Raw genomic sequence first — 26,860 nt, 5'->3', positions numbered from 1 at the left:
AAATACAATTCAAACACAGGCTTTATAAAAAAGAGAAATAAAATAAAATATATTCAACATGTCAGAAAAGGAATAAACAGTTAAATTTGAAAAATGAACCCAAGACAGACTAATTTTACTGAAGTATTGTTTTCGCTTGTGTGCAAAGTTGCTCTGCTGTTTAAGTTACAGACGAATGTATTTTCATAATTATAGATTTTAAACTTTCATTATACAGTTTTAAAATGAATTTTTAATTTTCTCATAGATTTGTTAATATTTATTCTTAACCAGTCGGAAGGCTCGATGCAGGCATCAGGGCATACTAAATTACAAATAAAAATAATAATATACTGAATATTATACTGTAAAAATATAAAATAATTTATATTGTTAGTTTAAATAATAGCTAGGGGTGCCTTAGTGGCCATTTTTGGCATACCAGGACAGAACCCAGTTTTTCAGCTTTATATAGTAGATTGTTAAATGTCCTTCTTACAAATTGTATTATTTTGTTATTGATGTACCAAGAAAGGAAATGATACAAACTTTTGCAAATTATGATGATAACATTTTTGTCAACAAGAAATTGCACCTGATGATTATAAGCAGGAAATTATGATATATAAAACTAGTATTGTTTACACAGAGTTATTAGTGATGTAACGAATATTCGGTTACTACCCAGTATTTGGCCTATTCGGCCTATTTTTCGCTATTTGGCCAAATACCGAATATTTAAATCACTATTCAGCCGAATACAGAATATTTAATCACTATTTGGCCGAATACTGAATACCTAAAAACAGGAGTAAGAAATAACAAAAACACAGTAAATTAATCATTTTGGAAACTTTTATTAATGCTAAATATTAAATTATAATTATTAAAGTTAATAAGAAATAGTGTCTAACTCTAGTAAATTATTTCGTAATTAAAATAATAATATAGCCTTTATATAGCCCAATATCTTATGGCATTGATGGCGTGTAGGTTAGAATGTATCGGGCATTAGTGTTATTGTTTAGTTAATTATGTTATATTCGTATTCTTGTGTATTTTAATATTTTTTACGATATTTTAAAATGATTCACGAAACGTTTTATCGAAACTTATCGTATTTAATGAAATAATTATTTATTTCTAGAAGATGAGTAACTACTATATAATTTATTTTATATATAAAGCAAAGAATGAGCATTTCTCATTATATGCAAAAGATAACATTTGAAATTATGTTAATTTTAAAAATATTGACAAAAACAATAGCAACAAAATATCACAAAACTTCACAAATAGAAACCCCCCAATAATATATTTGAACTGTTCCACACCTGGGGAGAAACTAGACCATATGTCCCCACTAATGTATATATCCTTAGGGTACTATTCATTCTACAAATACGTAGTAAAAGTAAAATTTTACTGTTTAATTAAAGAGTTAAAAAGATCAATTGCAAATAAAATAACTTATAACTTACATCTAAATACCAACAACTGCCAAATCATATCGGGCTATTTACGGCTATTACAAAAATTATAAACCAATTTGGCAGTAGAGGTAGATGTTAGGCTCCATCTCATATTAACTTTAATAATTATAATTTAATTAATTAATTTAAATAATTTAGACCTACTGGAAGAAAAAATTGTAGTGACATCGGGCCAATAGAGAGCAGGGTGCGCGGTCCTTGCATAATGAGGTTTGCGTGCTAATTTTTATAGGTGTGTTAATCAAGCCGAATAGTTTGGCCGAATATACTATTCGTTACATCACTAGTTATTATTAAATACATCATAGATGTCGAGTGCCTCAGAATTGGTTAGGGGTAGAGAATCTGGTAATGTAGTTATGGAGAGTGCTTCAGTTTCAATTTTAAAATTAACCATATTGTTGTATTTAAGCTAAAAGTAACTGTTATACATTAGCTTAATAGCAGTTAGAGGCTAATTTGTCAAAACCATATATTTTTTCTTTGTGGGGATGTTATACTCTGTTAAAAAGTTTTTTCTAAGACAGAAACTACACATTTCAACAAAATTTATTAAAAAGACTTTTTTCCTTTATATAGCCTACATTTAAGTTATTACTGTAGACGTAAAGCAGACAGCCTCATATTTGAAAAAGGAAACAAAATTGAATCTGAGGGTGCGAACATTACGGATGCCATCGGAGGGTCTCGCGTAATGGTGACATTGGCAACATCAAAGAAATTCCGCTTTTTTTCCTCTGGCAACTCACGAGGTCTAAAATATTAATGATAAATAGCTTGACGTATTCTTCAATTAAGTGGTCTGATTCCAAATATAAATATTGAATATTTAAAACATGCTTAAGACACTATAGCTGTAACACTATTGATGTCAGAAAATGTCAATTGTTCTTTATCAGCAAGTTTCAATAATGCATTTTTTGCTTTAATTGATTCTTTCAGTTGTATGTAAGTCACAATTTTAGGGAGGTAAATGTAAAACATATTCTTCTCAAGATCTCTAATTCATTAATTTCATAAACTTTTTTTGGTTAATGTAGTTTAATTATATATATGTTACCGGCAAAACCCGATTTTATGCCAAACTAGTTTGGCGTAAGCGTGTCAGGCCAAACTAGTTTAGAAATATTATTCAAGTATATTAATGGTTAAAATAAAATTAAAAGGCAATCAATTAGATGAACAATATTTATCCAAACATCGTCTACTTAATTATAAAAAACGGGGTTAATGTTACCCTAGATATCGAAGGTGACGGCTCGTCTCCGTTTCCAGCAATCAGAAGATGGAACAGTGGGGACGCATGCTCTAACCTAACCTAACCTACTCTAATAAATTACCATAATTATTAGCAACCAAATTATTAGAATAGGTTAAGTTAGGTTAGAACGTGCATCCCCACTGTTCCATCTTCTGATCGCTGGAATCGGAGACGAGCTGCCATCTTCGATACCTAGGGTAACATTAACAAAAATGGTATTGATTAGAAGTGACACAACACTTGTACAAAACTGTAAAATAAAAATAAGCTAATCAGTACTTATCAGTTTGTATTTTTTTTATTAAGCCATGCGCTTTTAAAGGTAATTAACTTTCGAAAATATTTTCAAAAATTCAAACGAAATAATAAAAATAACTTTTAAAATTAAACTAAAATTTAAAATGAACTTATTTGTGTTTTATGATAAACTTAAATTAACCATTAATATACTTGAATAATAATTCTAAACTAGTTTGGCCTGACAGTCTTATGTCAAACTAGTTTGGCCTAGGCAAAACTAGTTCGGCGTAAAATTGGGTTTTGCCGGTAACATATATATAAATTTGCCTTGAGTATATTATAAGAATGAGCAATTTTTTATTATTATTATTTTAACCAGATAATCATTTAATGTGTTCATAGTTATGATGAAGTTTTTCTAATTTTATTGAATGGTAAAGGGAGAAGCATTGTCCTTTTTCTGGAATATTTGGCAAAAGTTGTTCTTCAAACCACAAAAACAAGCATTATTCATTTCATTGTTTTGGCATTTGGTACTGTACCAAACCATTTATACTTCCAGCATAAATCAAAATTAACGACTTTTACCAATAGGAATTTGTCAACCACAAATAAATCTACCATTGTTCCACTGTTTACTTTTGCCATGGTGTTGACTTTTACCATGTTTCGTCTAAATAAATAAATAAAAGTATCTGACAGTTCTTTACTATACTGTTTTAAATTATGTCTATTTGAGAATAGACAAAGAACTATGGTTCTTTTTATATAAAATTTCTGTTATCTATTTTACCATATTTAAACTCAGCATTTTATGTTAAAATATGATATAGTGAAGCTCTACCACTTATTTTCATGGTTGTTTCTTTTCAGATGTAGAGAATGATACAATAGGCTTGTACTGTACATAAAAACCACAACAATAGACTGGAACCATATATTTGGATTCTCACCTAAACACAAAATTTCCAACAAAACACCCAAATTTAACATATGAATGTTTTCGGCCATTTCTTAATCGGCCTTCTTTAGGAAAAGTCAAACGAAAATAACTGTTCTATTTATAAAACGTAGCCACATTCTACACACAATTTTTTAAAAAATTTTTTAAAATCAGTTCAAACATCGGCTATGATGTATAGTAAGCAACGTATATTCCTTTAAGAGTCTAAGGGTATGTCCTACATGGCAGCATCCAGCAACTGCAGGCGTGAACATGCTTCCAAACTGAGTGGACAAACTGATTCTAGCAAATATGCTTGTCCGGAGTAACCATGTTTAGCATGTAGCAACCACCTGATGACGCTTCTACATGCACGTGAAGGAAGCAGCTATCAAGCAAGTTTGATTGCCGCTTCTGCTGCTCATGCTTCCAAAGAAGAAAATGACTGATTTCATAGATGAATGAAAACATAGTAACAAATAAATTGTGTATACATGTTGTATATGTTTAATAATTTTTACGTAGTTTAATAGTTTCTGATTTTGTGTAAATGCAACATTTTAAAAATAAAACTTTTTTTAAACTTACACAACAAATATAAAGAATTTTTATAGAATATCTAGTTAGCGATAACATTTACCTTTCCAATTTAACATTTTAATGCTTGTCATATTTTCCATAGCAAGCATTTGACAAAGTTGTCTTGCCACCATTGTGTAGACAACACACTTCCACTCTTGGACAGAAGTTGCTTGCGACTTGGAAGTGCGTACAAAGATTCTTTCTACTCGCAGTCACTGGATGTTGCCACGTAGGACATAGTCTAAATAACACTTCCATGCATTTGGTACGGGAATGTAATTCGTGTTGATGCACGTTTTCTTCTTATCTCGGCCCTGTAGATTTCTGCGGCCTCTAATGCTCTTATATGTTTTCTGTCAAATACCCTGTGTATTAGGGTAACCTCATTCCATTCGAATGTTGAATTTGGGTGTTTTGCTGGAAATTTTGTGTTAAGATGAGAGTCTAGATATAATAGGTTTGTCAGTGTTTACAATTGTACCATTTTCTTCTTTGGTGGAAATCTTTTTGATTGTTGATACAGATAAACCTGTAGCTTTTTATGTTTCACTAAGAAGAGCTCTAGCTTCACTGTTCAACATTTCATCTTGCTTAGCTACAGCAATGACATTACCAATTGCCATTTTCCAGACAAAGGCATGATGTCACTATTATTATTATTTGCTTTATTTTAATTTATACTGTTAAAATCATTTTATGATGATTTTAATAACATTCATATAACATTTTAAATATTATTAAATACTTTCTAGTAAGGGAAGAAGAATAAAATATATTGTTGGGTTCTTATATTTTCTAAACAGTTATTGAATGATCGATAGAGAATTTCACTGTCCTGTTGGATACTTTGCAATCCATCAGCTCCTTACTATATTGACCATGTCTAAAAGCAAACAAAGCCTGAGGCAAGTCATGTGATTGGGCCTTCTTCGACTTCTGGTAGAATGTTGAAGTTGTGTTGCCATTGCCGGTTAATAGTCAATGCGAAAAACATATCGTGTGTATCAGTTACAATCATTTCTGTTCCAAAAAATATCCAGCGAATATTATAAAGGTTGAGATGAATTAAGCAGGCATAGGTATAAGCAAAAATTAATGTTCAACAAGCAAGAACTGCCTGATCCAATGGACAACGATTTAGCAAAAATGTTATTTCACGTTAATGCGAAAGCATGGCCCAAGATCACGTTAACGGATCTCTATGCTTACTTTGTAGATCAGCTTTGCTTTTACACAAAACAACAACTGAAAAATTATACTTCACTTGAGAGTTATAATTACCTAGTGAGTGGAAAGGTAAAATCACTGTTTACCCGTTGACGGATTTGAAGGTATAAATTAAATTTGCTACTTTAGCGCCTATTGAGAAACAAGTTGGAGTGTGAAATCTTTATTTATAATATTTAGTAAATTTAAAATATACATAAACAAAAGATAATTTTTTATAGCTAAAGAAATTCTGAAGAAAGTTGGTGGAATAATCGTAAAGATCTTTCCACTTAAAGTGGCAGTCACTCTAGGTCTAAATTAAACTAGGCCTATTTAACAAAAAGCATGGTAAAAGGAAAAATACAGTCTGGACAGAAGAAGACATTTCAACATCCCTGGGCAGTGGTGCAAATGAATGGAGTTATTGTAAGCAGTCACTGCACATGTATGGCTGGATATGCAAATCAAAGCAGAATAATCTATTCCCACCAAAAAAAAAACAGACATGTTATCACATCCTCCAACTCCAACACTGTTGGATCAGAAATTTTTTTCTGGAAACTCCGAAAGTAATTACATATTTACAAAATATAACTAATGTCTTTATAACTTTATCTGTTATGATTGTTACTAAAGATAGATTTATGTTGTCATTCATGAATCACTGGTAAAAAACATCAATCATAGAAGTTCACTCTGTCTGAAAGTGATGAAACAGAAACAGCTAGCAAATCAGAATTTGACTCGGCACCAAATGAACAGTCACCCGAACCATCAGTTATTCATAAAGTTCTGCATTTCAAGGATGTTTCATTATCACATACTGAACTTGAAAACAAACTCATCAACGAAATCAAGTTAACAAAGCAGGAAATTCAGTTAGTGGAATCTCAAACTAGAGATCAAGCAAATGAGGATTTGTGGCAGAAGTATCAAAAAGGAAGATTAACTGCATCTCTGTTTGGTCGCATTCTTAGATGTAAAACTTTGCAAAAATTTGCAGCTCCGTGAAGAACATGAATATTACACACAAATACAAAGACAGATGGGGATTGCAAAAGTCAAGGAGTGTTTTTTTGTATGTTAGTGGTAATGATGTACGTGTACAAAAAATTAATTTTAACCTGGTTTTCTGGCAACATGCAGTGCAAAAACTCTCATTATTTTATTTCAATTACACAGTAACTGAATTATTTTCAGAATGTGTTAAAAAAAGTTTGGAACAGATGATGTTTACTTGGGCAAGCAAGGAAAAAAAAGAACCAGAAGTATCAAGGGTTCAAGATGTTTTGGTGCTGGTGCTGCCACCTGTTGTGATGAATACGGTCAATAGGGTTTTTGTTTCTTCATTGAAAAGAGTATAGATTTAATTAAAAATTAGAAATCTATCAGCTAACCAAAAAAATTCATACGGTTTCTTAAGACAAAATTAAAACATTTATAAAAATGAAACAAAGATATTTTATTCTAAAAATAAGCACATTTGCAATTGAAAACATGACTAGATGATGATGCTATGTTACAAAGTCGAAAGTGTTGAGTGAATTGACATTTAAGTTTTATGTAATTATTTCAGTGTAAATATATCCATTAAATAATGTGTTGCAGAAAGATTTGGTGCAAGCAATGAAACCATTTGTCTACACTTGCATTGACCAGAAAAAGTATAAAATAAAGTAAATGGATTCCACAAGCTTGCAGCAGAAAACAAATTTCATAGATTTTCAACTTGTTTATCTGTTCTTTCTCATTCTCATCATAAGAATGAACCATTTTTGGACAGACTACTGTTGTGCAATGAAAAATGGATTATGTACCACAGTGAAGCAATTATTATTGGCTATCTTCTTGGAAGTATTACAGCATTCTTTAATTTCTGAGATCTTTGATGATGGAGTGTGAGAGACCGATACATTATATCAGGTATCCAAATAAATAATGTTATTTTTGAAATGTGAATAAAAAATGTATGTATTTTATTCATCGAAATATTCACCTTCACATTTCCAATGGGATGGCAGTTTGAAAAGACCGTTTTTAGCATTAAAAAATTGAGTTACTTTTTTTTAATACCTGCATGATTTGTAAATTGTTTTCTGTATGTATGCGTATCCAAAGATAAAAAATATATATAGTAATCTGACAGATGAGTCAGTAGAATAGGAAAGATGAGATAATGCAATTGAGATGAGAACTTTTATTGTTTTGTGTAATTTCTATAGTGTGTGTGGGTGAGCATTATCTTGTTAAAAAAACAAAAACACCTTGACAATTTGCCAAAGATGGCTGTTTTAGTCTTAATTTGTTGTGTACTCTTTGTAGCTGCTCACTACAAATCTGCTGTAAAGATTTGATCAATGTTCAAATACTCATAATTAATGATACCCCTCAAAGTCCACCAAATACAAATGAAGATTTTTTTTCATGAGTCATTCAAATCATTTATAAAAAATGGTATTTTAAAACTACCCTCCTGTTGAGAAAGAGTAATAGAATATTTTGATCAATAAAATATTAGGTGGTTCGGAAAGTAATTTCGTTTTTTTCTTACTAGAGGAATTAGATATATTTTTAACCAGCCAATTTTATTTTAAACCACATTTTCATTATATACTTCGACAGCCGACATTTTAAGGCTTATTTGTAAAAATTTTTGTTTGATTCTGTACAATTGTTTTTTTTTTTTTTTTCGGTGACCCATCAAATATGGAAAATCGAAAGCATCATTTTCAGCATATTTTGCTTTTTTATAACTAAAAAATCAAAATGCTGTTCAAACAAGAAAAAACTTGTGGTACATGTTTGGAGAAGATGTGTTGAGAGAAAGACAGTGCCAAAACTGGTTTACAAAATTGCGTTCTTGCAATTTTAATATCGAAGATACACCACATTCTGGATGGCCATTTGAAGCCAACGAAAACAAAATAAAGGTACCGATTGAAGCAATCTGTTGTATAACAACACATGAAATCACTAAGAGATTAAATCTGTTAAATTGAACCGTTTATTATTACTTAAAATGAATTTATTTCATTTCAAGACTTGATATATGGGTTCCACATGTTATTAACGAGAGATGCTCTTTATGGTTGGATTTTAAAGAAATTCGTTTTTGAGCTTCTACCAGACAATTTAACAATTGATTTGAAAGTGTACTGTCATCGAGTAAACAAATTGAGTAATATCATCAAACAGAAAAGGCCAGAATTGATCAACAAAGTGTAGTGTTTTACCATGATAATGCCAAATTTCACACAAGTTTGGTAACTCGTCAGAAACTGTTATAGCTTAGATGGGATGTGTTATCACATCAACCATATTCGCCAGATCGGGGACACTCAGATTATTACTCGTTCCGGTCTATACACACTTTTTTAACTGTAAGACATTTACTTGAAGTGACAATGTTAAAAATCACTTGGATCAGTTTTTTGTAAACAACGATCAAAATTTTTATGAATGTGAAATCATGCTACTACCAGAAACAATGACAAGAGGTATTTGACCAAAATGGTCAATATATAATTCAATAAAATATTTATTATAAGAATATTGAGTTTATTTTTCTATGGAAAAAACGAAATTACTTCCGAACAACCCAATAATTTTACTCATCAAAGTAAAAAATGACATTTATTTATTTGGTTTCCAGATACTTTTGTTAATGTAGGAAAATCTAAAATCTGATCTAAGTGACTAACAATACCTTCATCCACTCATACCTTTTATTAATAACTTTTTCACTATGAGAAACAACTTTATAAATATTTTATAAAATTGTCTTTAGAAGCAAAAAAAAAAATCATTTAACTTCTTTTCTAATCCCTTTTGATTTTGGAATTGTCTGTTATCCCCATATAGGTATCAAGAAAAGGTGAAAATCAGATGGTGAGAGAGTGGTGAATATGGACAATAGGGTAGAATTTCCAAAGTAAGGCTAGGGATTGTTTCTGAGTAATAAAGTGTGAGATTTTGCACTATCTTGAAGAAACATTACACCTTTGCAGTTAATCAGTGCTGCTGTTTTTGGAGATGCTTCTCAAGCACACTGCAGTTGAGTAAACTTCATGTAATTGCTTGGCTTGAGAGTAACACTCATAATGCTTGTTATATTCTACCAAATACACAGCAAAATTTTCTGTTGATGAAGGGCCAGTTTTGATATAGAAGGCACAGATTTCCAAGAAAATAGCCAATGATAATTGCTTAGTTGTGGTGTACATAATCCATTTTTTTACACGTTAGTAATCTGTCCAAAAATCGTTCAGTTTTATGAGAAAAAACAGATGAACTAGTTGAAAATCTCTGGAATTTGTTTTCTGCTGCAAGTTTGTGGAACCCATTCACTTTATTTTATATTTTTTACCTTGCGGCCTGCTGAGCTTGTGTGTGTGGCCCGGACATTACCCGTAAATAATGCAGTTGAAATATAAATTTTGAAATTTTCGTGGCAAAAAAATAGATTGTCACTCCGCCCACACCACTAAGTCCCTTTTGTCCTTTCTGTAAAAAAATGTGCTCAAATTTTACGTTGTTCGCATCAATGTATCTATGTGAAACGTCATACTCAAAAATGAAATATGCAAAGAACATGTATAGAAACCGGCTTACTGATTCACACCAGGATGCCGTTTTACGAGTAGCATGCAGCAGTTACAAGCCTGATTTAAATGAAATTGTGAAAAAAAATGTTTGCAATATCAACAGTCTCACTAATTTTCTAGGGTGAGTGAGAAATTATGTACATTTTTTATTATAATTGTTATGTTGTGGCCCGCATGTAATAGCTAACATGTGTATGTGGCCCAAGAAAAAAGAAAGGTTGCGTATAGTGGTCTAGAGTTTCTTTAACTATTTCCTATCGATATTCCATAGTATTTCTGGTTTCTTCCAAACTTTTTATTGCTTCTAAGAACTTAAATGTGTGTAACTACATGAAGTTCCTCTTCCAATTTTTGGTCTTTTATAACTTGTTGAATTTTATATATGGTGGCAGTTTCTGGCTGCAGTTGTTTAAGAAATTCTGAAATCATCTGAAAATTTTCACAGTGAAACACCACAGCATTTATCCAAGTTTCTCAACGAGTTACTATTGGAACAGGTGGAAGAGGCAAACTAGTAATGTCCTTGTATTGCTGAACTCTTGCTGGGCACTTTAGCAGAATTTTTTTTCATTTTAGACATATATGAATTTACTAGAGAGTACTCATTGCAAATACATTCACGCATACTATGAATAGTATGGGCTAAACAAGTAACATGTTTTATATTTGGGTAAATTCCTTTCAAATTGTTAAAAGTGAGAATCATGTATGATGCTTGGTCTGAAAGAATAAGGATCACATTAGCCAGATGGAATTCGATATGACAAAGTTTTGAGCAGACATTGTTAAAAGCTTGCATAACGACTGTGGTGTTAGTTTTTTCAAAAAATGTGTTTTCAGCAACATAGGTTTCACATATTCACCAATTAGAGGAACTACCAAGATATTTAACACAGCTATTTAAGGCATCAGTAGTCTGATTCAAGATAAAGCAGACTGGATTCTTGTCTACAGTACTTACCACTTTTTGTAACATTGCCTGGTAGACAGAAGGTAAATAATTTTTCTAATAGTACGTTGATCTGGCAATTTCTTTCCAATATATTTTTCAAGATAATTTTTAAATATCGGTTGGTTGAGTTTCGATAATAGAATTCCTGCCCTGATAAATGTTTCAGCAGTATCAAGAAAAAAATTAATTTTTGGTTTATTGGACAGATCTTGCATTTTGCAAGACCTGTCCAATAAACTGTTGCTATCTTGATGAAATTTCTTTCAAGGATTTGATTTTTTTTTTTTTTGATGTTTTGTACTTCTTATATGTTGATGGATCCTAGACTTTTGATGTTTTTCATTGACATTTACTGTCACATTGCATACATCACACTGAGTAACTTTTCCATCAGAAATAATTTTTTTAATTCTTGCAAAATCTCACAAAGTTAGCTCGTAGTCAATCTTTTTGCCATTTTTCCACTCTCCAGTTCCTTCACTAACAGAAATTTTGAATTTTCTCTCAACAGGGCTTGTAGATTTACAATAAATATGAGTGAAACTCCTAAACTGTTAAGAAAATAAACAAGGGGGTGCGAACGAGAAGAGAGGGACGACGACGATGGTTGAGAAAGGCAGGAAAAGACTTAACGAAGTTTTCACCTATTTTGCTGACAATTGGATCATAATTGTACCATACTTTCCTTCATTGTTCTTCTCCCTACATATATATGAAAGTTTTCAATTAGAATATTTTTGATAGTATTCATTATTTTATATTATTTGTAATGAAGAAAATCTGTAGTAAATTGCTTTTTAGTAATGATTTCTTCAAATATTTTTATTAGCTATGTATATCACTCCTTTAAACGAAATTGCAATTCTCTAATTACATTAGAACTTGAGTTCACTAAATTTTGACTTATCCTCTCACTAACCGTTAATCCCTCACTGAGCAAGGTGCGAATGCTTCGGCCCCGGTAGCAATCATATTACCTCTGGAATTGTCATTTAAGTGCAAATATAGAAAGAATAAGTGCAAAAAGTGCTAAACGTTATAATAGGTAGAAAAGAGGGCAGTTCTAGACCCCCCACTATCATTCGATACATATTTATATATGATATTTATGCTTAATTCAGATAGTTTTTAATGCCCCTAAAATAAAAAATAAAAAAACATGTAGCACCTAAAAATCTGGCCTTATGACATAATAAATTAAGCTATTATGTTCTAAGAATTTTTTTGAGCATTAACAAAATGTCTGTCTGCATGCAACGAAATGGCCTCTCTAGTTCTTTAAGGTCTTTGAAGACATAGTAGTAGTTAGAAGATTCCACTCTTTACAGAGAAATTGTATTATACAAGTGATTTGAATGTAAAATAAATGATATTTAAAATCCAATATATTGTATTTTTGCTGATGTTTCATTGTCGGAAACCAATACGAAGAAGTGTTTTTCTTAAGAATGTTTTTCATGAAAAACATCCTTGAGAAAACTTTTTTTTTTGTTATTGGTAATAATTTATTAATGGTAGCTATTTTTTTTTCTTTAATACAATAGCCACACACAGTATGTCCAGTGATAAAATATTCCTAGTGATACTTTTTCTTTCCTGGTTTTAAATTAATTGTATCCTCTTTTGTTTTCTTTGGGTCTTGTCCTTCTAATAGTTCTTTTAAAATAAAATATTTTATTTTATTTTTGACAATTCTCTGTTTTCCATCAAGTGAGCAATTACTTTAATGAATCTAGTTGGATAAACTAGATCATTATAATTAACAGTTAACACATAACAAATGCTAATGCCAGGTGCTATGTGTGACTGAAAAGTGAAGCTTGCTGTTAATAAAAATTGAAGCTGTAATCTGAATAAAAACCGGAGATGTGAAGCAAAAAAAAAAATGTAAATTTGTAATATTGATAATGGAAATGCTACCTATTTGCTAATGTAATTGATTGAATAGTCAACTTTGAATTTAATGTTATGCTAATACCAATAGAATCTCACATTTTTATATGGTACATCGAAAAGTGAAGAGAAAATGTTCAGTCGTCGGAAATATTGACAAAACAGGGATTTCATAAAAATGTGTGCTGACAGTAATTTTTATTCTCAAAGTGATGTGTTCACATAAATGAAGATGTGTTATATCTCTGTATTAAAAGTTTTGTACCGCTAACAAGAAAGAGTCTCTTCTCTCTCGCTGTTCAGGCACAGTTTATGAATTTGTATCATACAGAACATTGTGACAGTTCTTTGTAATGGAACAAAGAGCAAACATTGTTTGTTTCAAGATGGACAAAATAACTATGGAAACTTTCTAACTGATGAAAGAGTGATGAATGATTCTTTAAATAATTGAAGATAGACTCAAAATTAGCAGATAAACAGTTTTCAAAATCTTAATGGAAGGTTTTTGAAAAACAGATCTGTGCTAGGTTTATTTTACACTGTTTGACTAATGAATAGAACAATTAAATGCAAATTTGTCAAGAGTTTATTCAATCTGTGTTTATTCTTTATTGTTTAACTCAGTTGTAATTGATGATACTCGGTGTGTCCAGTATGATTTCAAAAAAGACAAAATAATGAATGATATTTTTCAAGCTCTGTAAGACTTAAAAAAACCTTGATTTCAAAAGTCAAAAAACAATATTGATTATGTTCAGTAGATCTTTCACAAAGAATTTGTTCTATTGGATCAGATTCAAGAAATATTGTGTGGAAGTAATGTTTTGTTTAGTTCAGAAAAGTCATCAAGCACAATCTTGGTTTCAGGAAAGAGGAAACTGGTTCCCTTGCATCACATGATATGTCATTCTGCAATATCATCAGCAAGTTTTGTCAAAACAAGAACTTCCAGAATTAAGTGACCAACTGAAATTAAAAAGGAAAGTGTATAGGATGTTGCCTCATTTTGAAAAATCAGACTTGGAGCTTTAGCAAACTAAAGGTTATAGCAGAACTTTATTGGTTAGAACATTTATTTTTGGAAAAAGGTTGAGGTTTTAAGGTTCAAAAGAAGACTAGATATATAAGCAAGATAAAATGGATTTTCCAATAGCAAACAGGTGATAGTTGATGGGTGAAGGTGACTACATAAGATAGTTGAAGTTCATGAAGGCATTGATGTGCCCAAGGAAGTGTTTGATCTGTTCTTGAGGAGTCATCTATGCACCAGAGTTTAGAAAGAATAGTCATTTACTTGCCTTGTCCAGCTTTGCACATATTGTATGTAAATATGTCCCCATTAGAGAGAAACAAACTGCTAAATGGATAATGACAAGAAGCATAACTAAAAAGACAAAAAAACAAATATGACATTACATTTGATTTCATTGGCAAATGTGTGAGAGTTAATTAAATGTTTTACATTGAAGAGATGACAACCAGTTGATTTTTCTCTTTATTGGATAAAGAGAAGTTCCTACAGTTGTCAACAGAAATAACTATATCAAAGGACTATAAGTACATTTACTTGACTTGCAAGCACTAGAAATTACTAATGATTCGACCCTAGCAGGGCGAGAGCAAAGATGTGTTGACAAAAGACTCATCATAATTTTTGTGGGTCTCTATGCATAGATAGTATAATAGATGTGTAGTAAATTCAATTGCAGAATATGTAGTTAAAAATATAGACTAAAAACATATGTTGGTTATTCTAACATATTCCCGAGTTTGTTTTAGTCGTTGTGTCAATGAGGATTGGCCCATTAGACCAGTTGTTGAAAAATCCTATCTAGTCGTAAGAATTGAAGAAACCCAGTTTTATCAAGAAAAATAGAAAGTTGCCTGTCTGTTTTCATTAGCCCTTATGAGATGATTTTTTTTTATGTTTGATGCTAATGTGTTTGGAATAGGGTTTAAAAAAATACATTGCCATCTAAAATGCTGTTTGAGTTTTCAAGACTAGTTGGCCTTTCTGCAGTAGTCACAGTATAATTGCAAACACATAAAGCATTAAGTTCATGGACAATTGCCAAACATATCATTTCTATGAGATTGGGGGTTGAAATGCTTGTCAGAAGAACTAAAATTATTTTATTAGAAAGTGTTTTCAAAAATTAATTAGTACTAATTGTACTAATATTTCAACAAAATAATTAATTGTATTCTTGCAGGATAATTGTATTCTGTTGGTATTCATGAAGGATATAGTAGGACCCTTTTTATTCTTCCTATAAGTATTTATATATATTATATATAGTACCAAATTTTTCAGAATGTTTCATTTCATTCCTAATTTTATACTTAACATTTTATTGATGAGCAATTATATTTGAATTCTGGAATTGTAAATATATAAAGCAAAAGATGGAAACAACTTTTAGAATTAGAAGTTTATAATATATATTTAGAAGTTTAACTTGAGTGTATGTCAATGGTCTGAAGCATAAAATGATCAATGTTTGTCTCCTAATAACTGGATGGAATAATATATATATATATATGAGAGTAGTTTTTTTCAACCTTCGATGGCCCATAAAACAAAGACAAGTGTAAATAACAAAATGAATTTATTACCAAAAGTTTGGTACAAACATGGTTACTTTTTAACATAATTACCGTGAAGATTGAGTCATTTGTCATATCTGTGGAAGAGCTTTGCAATCTTCTCTTCATAGAATGTTGCTGCCAGTGATTTGAGATAGGCCTTAACATTGTTTTGAAAATCATCATTAGTCTCGAACCTCTGCCCTCCTAGCCATGTTTTCAGTTCAGGAAAGAGGTGGATGTTTTCATTCTACATTAAAGGTGTGAAGACTTCCACTTAGCTTGGAACTTTTTAAACATCCAGCATATAGCCCTGATTTTGTGCCAAGCAACTTCCACTTCTTTCCTGAACTGAAAATGTGTCTAGACGGTCAGTGTGATGACATTCAAAACATTACGGCCCGTCTCAAGTCATTGGCTGCAACATTCTATGAAGAGGGGATTGCAAAGCTCTTCCACAGATATGACAAATGCCTCAATTTTCACAGTGATTATGTCAAAAAGTAACCATGTTTGTATCTAACTTTTGGTAATAAATTCATTTTGTTATTTACACTTGTCTTTGTTTTATGTTCCATTGGAGATTGATAAAAACAGCCTGCATACACAAAATCTAGAAAATATAGCAAAAAAATAAACATTAATTAGATAAATATTTTCAATAATTTTAAATCGTCATCTTCAGATTAATGAGTAAAATGTGGAAGATAGAACTAGTCTGTCTTTAAAAAATGAATGCGATATCTATTGTATGAAATGTACAGTAGAGAGTCGTTAATCTGAATCAATTGGGGACTGGGGTTGTTCAGATTAGTGATTTGTTTGGATAACCAATTATGTACGAAAAAATATATTAACCTGTCCAATGTTCAAATTTTTCTCCGTTGCGTGTCACTTTGTGTTGAATTTTCGTCGATTTTAAGCCTAATGAAAATTTTTATAATAATAATCGAGGCTATTGTATCGTTAAAAATTATTTTTTTATTTTGTACAAACAAAGTAAATATAGTATCAAAAACGTTCGATTCGGCACGACACAGTCCGACTGAAAATCATTCGGATTACTGGTGTTCGGATTAACGACTCTCTACTGTATATGCAATGACTGACATCATTCCACTGGGCAATAGTTTGTAAGCAGGATCAAAAAGGAATTTCATACAAAGATTTCCAGTATGGGAGAAGGTATTTGCCTCCCTGTGATTGGTGGCTGGTTCTTTAAAAGATGCTTTGCAAATCTGCATCCTTTTTAGATTTTTAAGTGGGACCAGTTAGATGCATGTAGAAAAGATGGAGTTTACAAAGCATCTTTTTAAAGAACCAGCCATCAATCACAAGAGTGGATACCTTCTCCCATGCTTGGGAATCCTTTTTATGAAATTCCCTTTTGATTTTGCTTACGAACTTTGCCCAGCAAAATAACAGATGGGAAATTGTTTTGTCATTCATTTTTTCTAGAGTATCACACATCTGTGATTTAGGACATTTATTTACTTATACAAGCTTACACAATATATTTTTTGGAGACAATTACAGTAATTGTTAAAAATTATTTAACAGCTATCGTATTCTAAAAAATTTTTTAAATTTTAAATTGTTCTGAACTTTAAGTGTGTAAAATTTCTGAAGATAAACTAGAGTAATCCCGAAAAATTTGTGCTTTAAATACAGTAAGACTCGTTTAACGTGGGGATGCGTTCCTAGATGACAAAGTTCTAAACGAAATAGCATTAAACAAGGTCATTTTAACACAGAGTAAATAGGATGGGGAACACATGACGAAAAATAAACAAATTTTACTTTAATTTTAAGTTATTTTTATATTAATTTGTATAATAATATATGTTAAACAACACACAAACATATGCACACAGAAATGTAAAGTTCATTATTTGTGACGAAGGTCCTGGCTCTTCTGAAATTCTTGTTTTTTGCAATGAAGTCGTGTAGTTTCATTTGTTGCTTTCTTTGCAAATGTCAGTAGCAAGAGATCACATCCAAAACACCTTGTCTTGCTTTTGAACTCCTTTCAAAATCTGGATCGTTTGCTAAAATTTGATCAATGATTTTGGTTATTGTTACCAAACTTTTACTAAGGAAATTAAAGATTTTTTGGGTTCTTCATTTTCAGAATCACTATTGTCCAGTTCTGCATGAATTCCTTGTTCTGACAGTTCTTGAAGGTCATTGTTGATAAGGCTCTCACCAGAAACCTGCTGTAACTCCAATGTTTTGCTTGTCTACATCTCCTAGTTCCGCTGTATTGACTAAGTTGACCAAGTTGTCAACCTAATGATACAGTGATAGGCTCTTCTCATTGAGAATTCTTGGATACCTTCAGCCATAACTACTTCCAGACTTTGTTTGTGCAGTTATCAGTTAATTCTTGTCAAGCAAAGCCAATATCACCTATGGCATTCGTGATGTTATATTTTTTCCGAAATTGCACCAAACAAACATAGATTTAAAGAAAGTACACCTTTTTGCCACCTTTTTCTGATTGGTTCGTGTTCGTAAACATGAACCAATCAGAAAAAAGGTGGCAATCAGAATCATATTACATACGAATCAATGAAATGCCGCAATAATTTGAATCGGTGTAAATTTTTAGCTGTTTTTTAGGCTTCGAGCAGACCACGTTATATCGAGGCAGTGTTAAGCAGGGTCTTACTGTATTTTATTTTCTTAAATCATTATTTTTAATAAAGAAAAGATACATTAGCATTCCGGTTTTGGATTCATGAATGCCTTGTAAGATAAGACATAGCACCTTTACAATATTGTAAAGTTACCAGAAACTAATGATATTTTATATTTCATATTCAGGAAAAACATTGTAGCACTTATGTCAAAACAGAAGTTGGTAACAAGTGTATATCTTATGACATTGAAACTGCTTCAGTTTTAATTCAACTTAATGCCTACTTGGAAGGCATTTCTTAGTGATGTACTTTCAGAATTTTCTTGCCTTGTGTTTACATTGTTTGAGGAAAGATAACCAAATTTATTTTATTAGAATTAAAATGTTTCTTAGATTGTATAGGAAGAAGAAATCTGATAAAAAGTTAACTATTTCTAAATACTGTATAAAGAAAGCTGGGGTAGGAGTTATTCTTAGGTAAATTGTTTGTATACAAGTATGTATAAATATCATAAATTCACTTCTATCAAAAACTGTAACTGACCTAGGCATGGAATTACATCTGCCTAAAATTGATATGTAGTTATAGCAATAGAAATATTGACAAGTAGTTTTTGGTTAAAGAAAGAAAGATAACATCAGATTATAATAAATGAGATTTTTTTGACATTCTATATATTTTAATTCCACTGTGTGAAATTAAAACTTTAAACTTTACTGTTTGGTTATGTTTAATAATAATAAATTATATATTAGAGAGGTTGCGGCGGATGGTTTCATCGCAAAAACGTGTATGTCGGACATTCGGTGCTGCCTTCTTGTAAGCCTAGAAGTTTGACAATGGCATTTGGAACGTTGAGCATGATTCTACTGATGTTTCAAACGCCCTTGTCAAACTTCTAGGCTTACAGGCAGTCGGCGCAAAATGTCCGACGCACACGTTTTCATTGCAGTAACGTCAGCCGCAACCTCTCTATTATTTGATTTCTTTTATTTCATTCTCTTTGTAATTTATTCTTATTTTGTATCCCTTTACATAAAAGAGGTCAGTGAATTAAATCTGATTTTGGAATGGAACTGAGAAGCAAAAAATATTGAACTGCTGCTGGCATATATTTGAACTGGAAACAGCTCAACTTTGAAGAGCTATTTGAATTTTTTTTTGTTTGTTTTTTTCCAGAAAATGAAACACTATGTTACTAACTGAATTAAAAAGTTATTGACATTTTCAATAAATATGGTTTAGTACATTCACAGGTAAAAGAATAAATATTTACCTTAATTTAAAAAATGCTTAATTAAAACTAATCTGATTAAACTATTATCATAAGAAAATTAAGATTTGGTTTAATTTTCTTTACTTGGGAAAAAGATCAATGTCATTTTGATAGTGTTGGGAGATACTATGTAAAATCACAGATGCTTTATACATTTTTGAAGTAGTCTAATGTGTCATTAATAGAAATGAAATTCTTGAAACTTATATTAAGATTTTCTGGAGTGCTATTAGTCCTAGATATCATATTCATAGGTGTGACACAGATCTTAAAAATACATATTCCCTGAATATGAAATGTATTTGATACATTTGTTTGCATAATTGTTGTATATTAAGGACCAACAACTGCCGAATTATCGGGCTAGCAAATGGCTATAGTAATATTAATAATTTAAGTTAATTTGGTACTAGAGTTAGGCGTTAGGCGCCATCTCTTGCTAAATTTAATAATTAGAATTTTAATTAAATAATTTAAATAAATTTAGGCTTAACTGGAAGAAAAGAATCGGCCCGAAGCGGGATTCGAACCCGCAACTTCTGCTATCCGTGCAGACACGTTACCAGTTACGCTACCCGGACCTTCGGTCCGATCCTCCCCTTCCAGTTGATATAAGATTACCGTACGACCATCGACGGCTATTACAATGCCGGCTGAGGACACATTAATTGCCCACGTTCTCCCAAAGGCACTCCCAAAGCCGTCGATGGTCGTACGGTAATCTTGTATCAACTGGAAGGGGAGGATCGGACCGAAGGTCCGGGTAGCGTAACTGGTAACGTGTCTGCACGGATAGCAGAAGTTGCGGGTTCAAATCCCGCTTTGGGCCGATTCTTTTCTTCCAGTTAAGCCTAAATTTATTTAAATTATTTAATTAAAATTCTAATTATTAAATTTAGCAAGAGATGGCGCCTAACGCCTAACTCTAGTACCAAATTAACCTAAATTATTAATATTACTATAGCCATTTGCTAGCCCGATAATTCGGCAGTTGTTGGTCTTTATATATAATGGGTTAGTTGTTGTTTATTTAGTTGTATATTAAGTTTATCTGTTGAGATATTTATATAAATTTTGAATACTATATTAATACCATATCTTATCAATTGGTATGTTTTTTAATAATTTAGTTTTATGACAACAAATGTTAAGTTCTGGACACCAGTATAAACTGTGTTTTTAATTCTTTTGCTAATTATAACAAACATTTGATATTTATTAGAAACTATCATTTCTTATAATATATATCAATAATAATTAATATCAAATTGATTTATAATAATAATTATAGAAATGGAATTGGTAATATAGGAAAGGCTTGTCCAATGCAAATTTGTACATGTTGTGTGTTTTCCTTTTGTAACCTTTTATTATGCACTTTGAAAAAGGCCAACATGCCAAAGTGTATTTAAATAAATAAATACATGAAGATTTTGGTGTGTGCAGTTAAAAAATTTTTTATAATCAAGTAAAGAGAAATAAGAAAAGTTTATTTGAACAATAACGACAATGTGAGAAATAACTTCATTTTCCAAATTATTATTATTATTCATACATCATTAAACAGTTCATACATTCACGAATCCTCGGTATATTGAAAACTGAATAATTGAACATTTTAATTCATTTTTAATTTTGTTTAACTGTTTTTAGATGTTTTTTCATAATTTAAATATTTACCTTTAAAAACGAATTTTTTTCCTGCTCATTTTTTTTATTTTAAAAATAGAAACGTTACTGTTTCTTCATTCATAAAGCCATATTTTCCTCCATGATATTGAAAATTGCTTAATGTGGTTTCTGTGCAATGTAACTATTGTGTTGGATAAGAATTTCCTGTAATTTATCATATTCTGAATCGAATTATAAATAAATTTTTTTATAATTGCCTTTATTTTTTTTTATTGCAGACATATAATCCACCATTGTCTTCTTCAAGTATGGCAGATTATATGCCAAGCTATTATGCTTCAATGTCATTTCCTTACTTGAATCAAGGCTTAGATGGAGCATGGAGTAATGGTGGTGATCCAATGACTTTTCTTGGAGGTTATGGTGGACAGATGGGTAGCGGAGACCAACATTCTCATTACATGGATGGCATGTTTGGTCAGAGTGGATTTAGTGGCTACAACCAAGGATTTAATTTTTTTCCAGGTAGCAGTGGTGATTATTCTGCGTGGGGAAATTCTAGCATGGGTGGTTCTCGTAAAACTGGCAGTCATGGAGCATATCATGATGAATATTATAGGGATTCCTATGATCAAGGAATGGATCGAGGTGGTTTAAAACATGTAGAACAAGGAATGGGTGGACTTTCCTTAAATGAACATAAAGGTGATAATCAATTTACAAAAGATGCTTATTCAAAAGGAGTTGCACCAGGCTCTGGCAATGTAATGAATGACCATCAGCTGGGGAAGAAATTTGTATCTCCTCCAACAGACTCTCTTTCAATGTCAAATGCTGGGACAAGTGGATCAGGACAGCCTGTTGGCTCCAAAAAAACATGGGCGTCAATTGCCAGTCAACCTGCAAAACCTCAGCCAAAGATGAAACCAAAATCTATTCCACCGGCTCCAATGCTTTCTGGTAAACATAATTCTCCTAGCATGGATATTGGAACTTGGGAAAGTAAAAATGGCAATAGTAGTGGAAACAGTAGTACTTCGGGAAGTGGAAAGATGGGACCTCCACCATCAACACCTCAAGCAAGGTCAGCTCCCTGGGGTGCTCCTAGGGGTGTTCGTAGTGGTGGACCATCTGGACCAGGTTATAATTCTCCGCATCAGCAGCAGCAGCAACAACAACAACAAACAATTACAATTGCTCAGAGCCATAATACTGGGGGAGATAATTTCCCATCACATCCTGTTTTGGATAAATTGCGAATGGAAAATAACTATAATCCAAAAGATTTTGATTTAAATCCTAAAAATGCAAGATTCTTTATCATTAAATCATATTCAGAAGATGACATTCATCGTTCTATCAAATATTCTATTTGGTGTTCTACAGAACATGGAAATAAGCGATTGGACCAGGCATTTCGTGAACGAGAGGGAAAAGGCCCTGTATATCTATTATTCAGTGTTAATGGATCAGGACATTTTTGTGGTATGGCAAAAATGACATCACCTGTAGACTACAGCTGTTCATCTAGTGTTTGGGCCCAAGATAAATGGAAAGGTCAATTCAAAGTAAAGTGGATTTATGTCAAAGATGTGCCCAATTTACAACTCAGGCATATACGATTGGAGAACAATGAAAACAAGCCAGTTACCAATTCTCGGGATACGCAAGAAGTGCCACCAGAGAAGGGAAAACAAGTGTTGAAGATAATTCATAATTTTCGTCATTCTACTTCTATTTTTGATGACTTTCTGCATTACGAGAAACGTCAGGAAGAAGATGAACAACGTAAGTATATTGGAATAGTATTTACAAACATTTATATTTATATTGATTAAATTGTCCAACATGCATTTATACATACAATGCTGATACTCCACAAGGCTAGATTGTTATAAACTATCATATCACACATCAACTTCATACTTTAAAATTTTACATTTTAAGGTACTTTTTTTAAATGCTTCATTACTTAAAAACTGTTATAAACCAATTGTAAATACAAAGGAAAATATATGAAGCCTTATTTAAAGATATATACTAATAACTAATATTTAATAAAATTATATGTTTTGCCTTATAAGATGCACTGTTGTATTGGATACATCACATTTTTCACATTGAATTTTTTTTATTTTTATGTTGATTTTTTATAAAAACATTCTTTGTAGCATTTGACACATTTCAGCTTAGAGGATGCATCCTGATTTTCAGATACATTTTATGTACAAAAAAGTGCATTCTTATAAGGCAGAAAAATACAGTATGTACAGTACAAACATTGAGTTATTTATTTAATACTTTACTGTTTACATTGTTTTCTTTTATTTAAATAATTTCTAAGTTTTTCTTATTTACATAAGAAGATTTTTTACATAAAAAAGCAACAAACAAAACTTTTTAAAAACATGTACAATTCAAGTTTAAAAAAGTTTTTGTACAGTACATTCTTGTTCCAAAATTGTTAGAACATCCTTATTTAAAGGTCATCTTTAAGTGAACAGAACTTTTAACTTGAAGAAGACTTTTGAATAAGGTTAAACATTATATAACCAGTGGTAAAATAAATTTGCCGAATTAAAGGTGTATAACATATTGTAACTTTGAACCTAGTTAAATTATACAATCTGCAATTAATTTTGTTTGTTCTTATTCAAACTATAAAACTGTAGGAAATGTTAAACTTTTTTTAAGTAAAATTTAAGTAAGATATTCATAATTACCTGTTACTTAAACCTACAAACATAAGGAAATATTGATTATCTAATAATTTGGCATTGAATCTCATCTGAAGCTGTAAACTTTGTGGAACCGTAAAAAGTTTAGCATGAGAAAATTTGGAAAGAAAAGTCGTTTCTAAGATAGATTTCATTTCTGAAATTCTGAAATCAATAAAATTTTTTATAAATTTGGTTAAACTGGGTTGCAAATTAACACTTGTGTAACTGTTTTTGCTGATTTTATCATCAACAGAAGTTTTTAATTAAGATGATGATCACAAAATCGAGATTTAACCAAAACTGTATTTAAGAATAGTATCAGATATGAACAAGATCATATTCGATACTATTCTTAAATACAGTTTTAGCTTTCTTTTTAAACGTACGTACTTTTGTGTTCATTTCTGAATATAACACAACTTTATTCTAGTCTAGCAGCTTCTTGAAATAGTTTAGTAACGAAAAACACTGCTTCAGAATATTAAGTTGTTCTTCCTATCTCATAATTATGTAGTATAAAAATCATGTGTTTCTTATGTTAATAGATAAATAATTTAGAGGAAAAATGACAGTTTAATTCTTTGTGTGAAAATATTGCTTTTAATTAAGTGAATTAAAAAGGAATTGAAGAAAGAAAATAAAACCATTAATTATCAAAAAATAGTTCAACGTACTATTGGATTTTTAATAAATAAAATATGAAAAAATTCTGGAAAAATTTTGCAACACTAACAAGGTAAATATCAAGAAGTTTAACTGAGAAATTTTTGGTCGTAGTTTTCTACTTACTCTACACTATCTAATTACAATCTATTTTTTTCACATTTCTTTTATTAAGAAAAAGTTTAGAAACATTTAAATCAATAGCCAAACATATGTAAAAACTAGATTGTTTTTGATTAGAATTGAACTAATTAGTTAGTTAAATTATGAAATTTGGCCTAGAAGTAGGCAGTTAATCTTCTCTCTTATGCTAAGATTAATAATAAGAAGTTAATATTGAATTTTAATTAAATCTCTGCAAAGTCAGCTTGTTGTATTCTTCAAATCAAAACTCAAAAGTTTTCAAGAAATATCATCACACCACCAGTTGAGTTTGAAAAGTTTAGATGTTCATAGAAATGATTTTGAATAGAAAAAGTAGCTTTTAACATAAGATAAAATACAATATTTTCATTTTAAAAAATATATTCACTTTCTGAATAACTAATAATTTTGATATCATGAAAGAAATTTTATCTTAAATATTTCATAGAAATCATTTTTAAGCTACCGTATTTACTCGCATATAAGACGAGGTTTTTATCTATTTCTTACTGCTTCAAAAACCTAGATCATCCTATACGTGCGAGCAAAGGATTCTTTTCATTTTTGTATAATTTTTGTAAACTGTGTATTCGTATTTTTTATTGGATTCTCACTTTCTGGTGTTTAAAAACCAAAGTATTTCATCTGGATCGTTTGAATCGTTCTTGTGTATTGTCGGGAGTAAAGATGAATAGCAATAGGAAAAGCAAAGCATTTGAATTGAATTCCAAAATCACACGAGAGACTGATATAAGTTTTAATTCATTCTCACGTGAAAAAGATGATTATTTGGAAATCATAATTCGAAGAAACTCATTAGTGTAATCGACAAAGAGTGAATTCGACTGTTAAGAATTGGCAAAAAAGGTCCCCGATTGTCCTGCTTTATATGAACAAATTATGTTGTCAATTTTACAAGATTTTTCCTTGATTTAAAATGCCAGTAATTTTTGCGGGACAATGCGTGCATTTATGAGCATTTGATATTTTATTTGTGATTAAACAAAGTAAAATCAGAATTGTATTAATAAATCTAATTTTCTTCATTTTGATCTTTAAAGTCACACCTCGTTCTATATGCAAGGTTGTCTTATAATCGAGTAAATATGGTATTTCATCGTATTAAATAAAAGTTACCAACTGCCGTATAATATCGGGCTATAAATCGGCGATAATAATTTCGAATTACTACTTCATTTGTCCCTAGAGGGAGGCATTGGGTGCCATTTCGTATTAAATTTAATAATTATACAGTTAAACCTGTCTATAACAGAACCCCAAGGGACTGAACAATTCTTTTGCAGTAGACAGGTTACCTACTATGGGTATCCCTTGATTAATGCGATTAATAAATTTCTCGATGTACCGCACTTATCAAAATCGCATTAATTAAATACAGTGGTATCTTGGTACTCAACTGAACAATCGCCACCTGCTAGAATAAATTTTTGGTTAATAACAACTATTTTTATTTTAACTTTAATTTTTTTCATTTATGTGTAAAACAGTTCTCTTAGGTAAAAATGCATAACTAGTTGAAAAATAAAATAAACCTTACAGTTGCCTACTTTTGTCAAACAAAATTATACTCAGTTCAGTTTGTTTTCTTCATAAGTAAAAAAAAAAAAAAAAACAGTGCAGAACACAATCATCAGCATGTTTTACACTATGATTTCAAGTGGATGAGGTGTTTCAACAATGTGTGTCTGTGATACACTTAGATTTGTTGCAAATTCGTGAATTGTTATTCATCAATCTTTAACAATTTCTTCCTGCAGTTTCTCTTCAACAGCTTTTGGGGCCTGTATATTTTGTATCCTTCGGTTCAAAATTTCTTGACGAAACTTTCAAAACCATGTTTGACACATTCAGAGTTTAGAAGAATTACACGGTACGAGTATTTTTTACTGTTTGTGTAGTGTGATAGCTTTTACAAAATTTAAAAAGCATGCATGATATTCCCAATCTACGTTTTATCTGCAGACATTTTGACTTGATTTTATTCAAATGAAATTTGATGTACAAAAGTTGAAAATAA

At 30.9% G+C, this 26,860-nt stretch overlaps 1 protein-coding gene across 1 annotated transcript in view; it reads left to right on the top strand.

Annotated features, from left to right (window-relative positions):
* LOC136968679 (YTH domain-containing family protein 1-like) overlaps positions 1-26,860 on the top strand; it is a 107,792-nt gene that overhangs the window by 49,579 nt on the left and 31,353 nt on the right. The window contains exon 4 of the mRNA XM_067262684.1: positions 21,574-23,083. Within this exon, the coding sequence (XP_067118785.1) occupies positions 21,574-23,083 (1,510 nt within the window). The remainder of the gene's footprint in view (positions 1-21,573; positions 23,084-26,860) is intronic.

This window comes from Centruroides vittatus, unplaced genomic scaffold (assembly GCF_030686945.1).
Source record: "Centruroides vittatus isolate TY-2023 unplaced genomic scaffold, ASM3068694v2 contig_1506, whole genome shotgun sequence".
In the NCBI taxonomy this organism is placed as follows: Eukaryota; Metazoa; Arthropoda; class Arachnida; order Scorpiones; family Buthidae; genus Centruroides; species Centruroides vittatus.
Note: the sequence above shows the minus strand (reverse complement) of the source record. Positions and strands in the feature narration are given on the sequence as shown.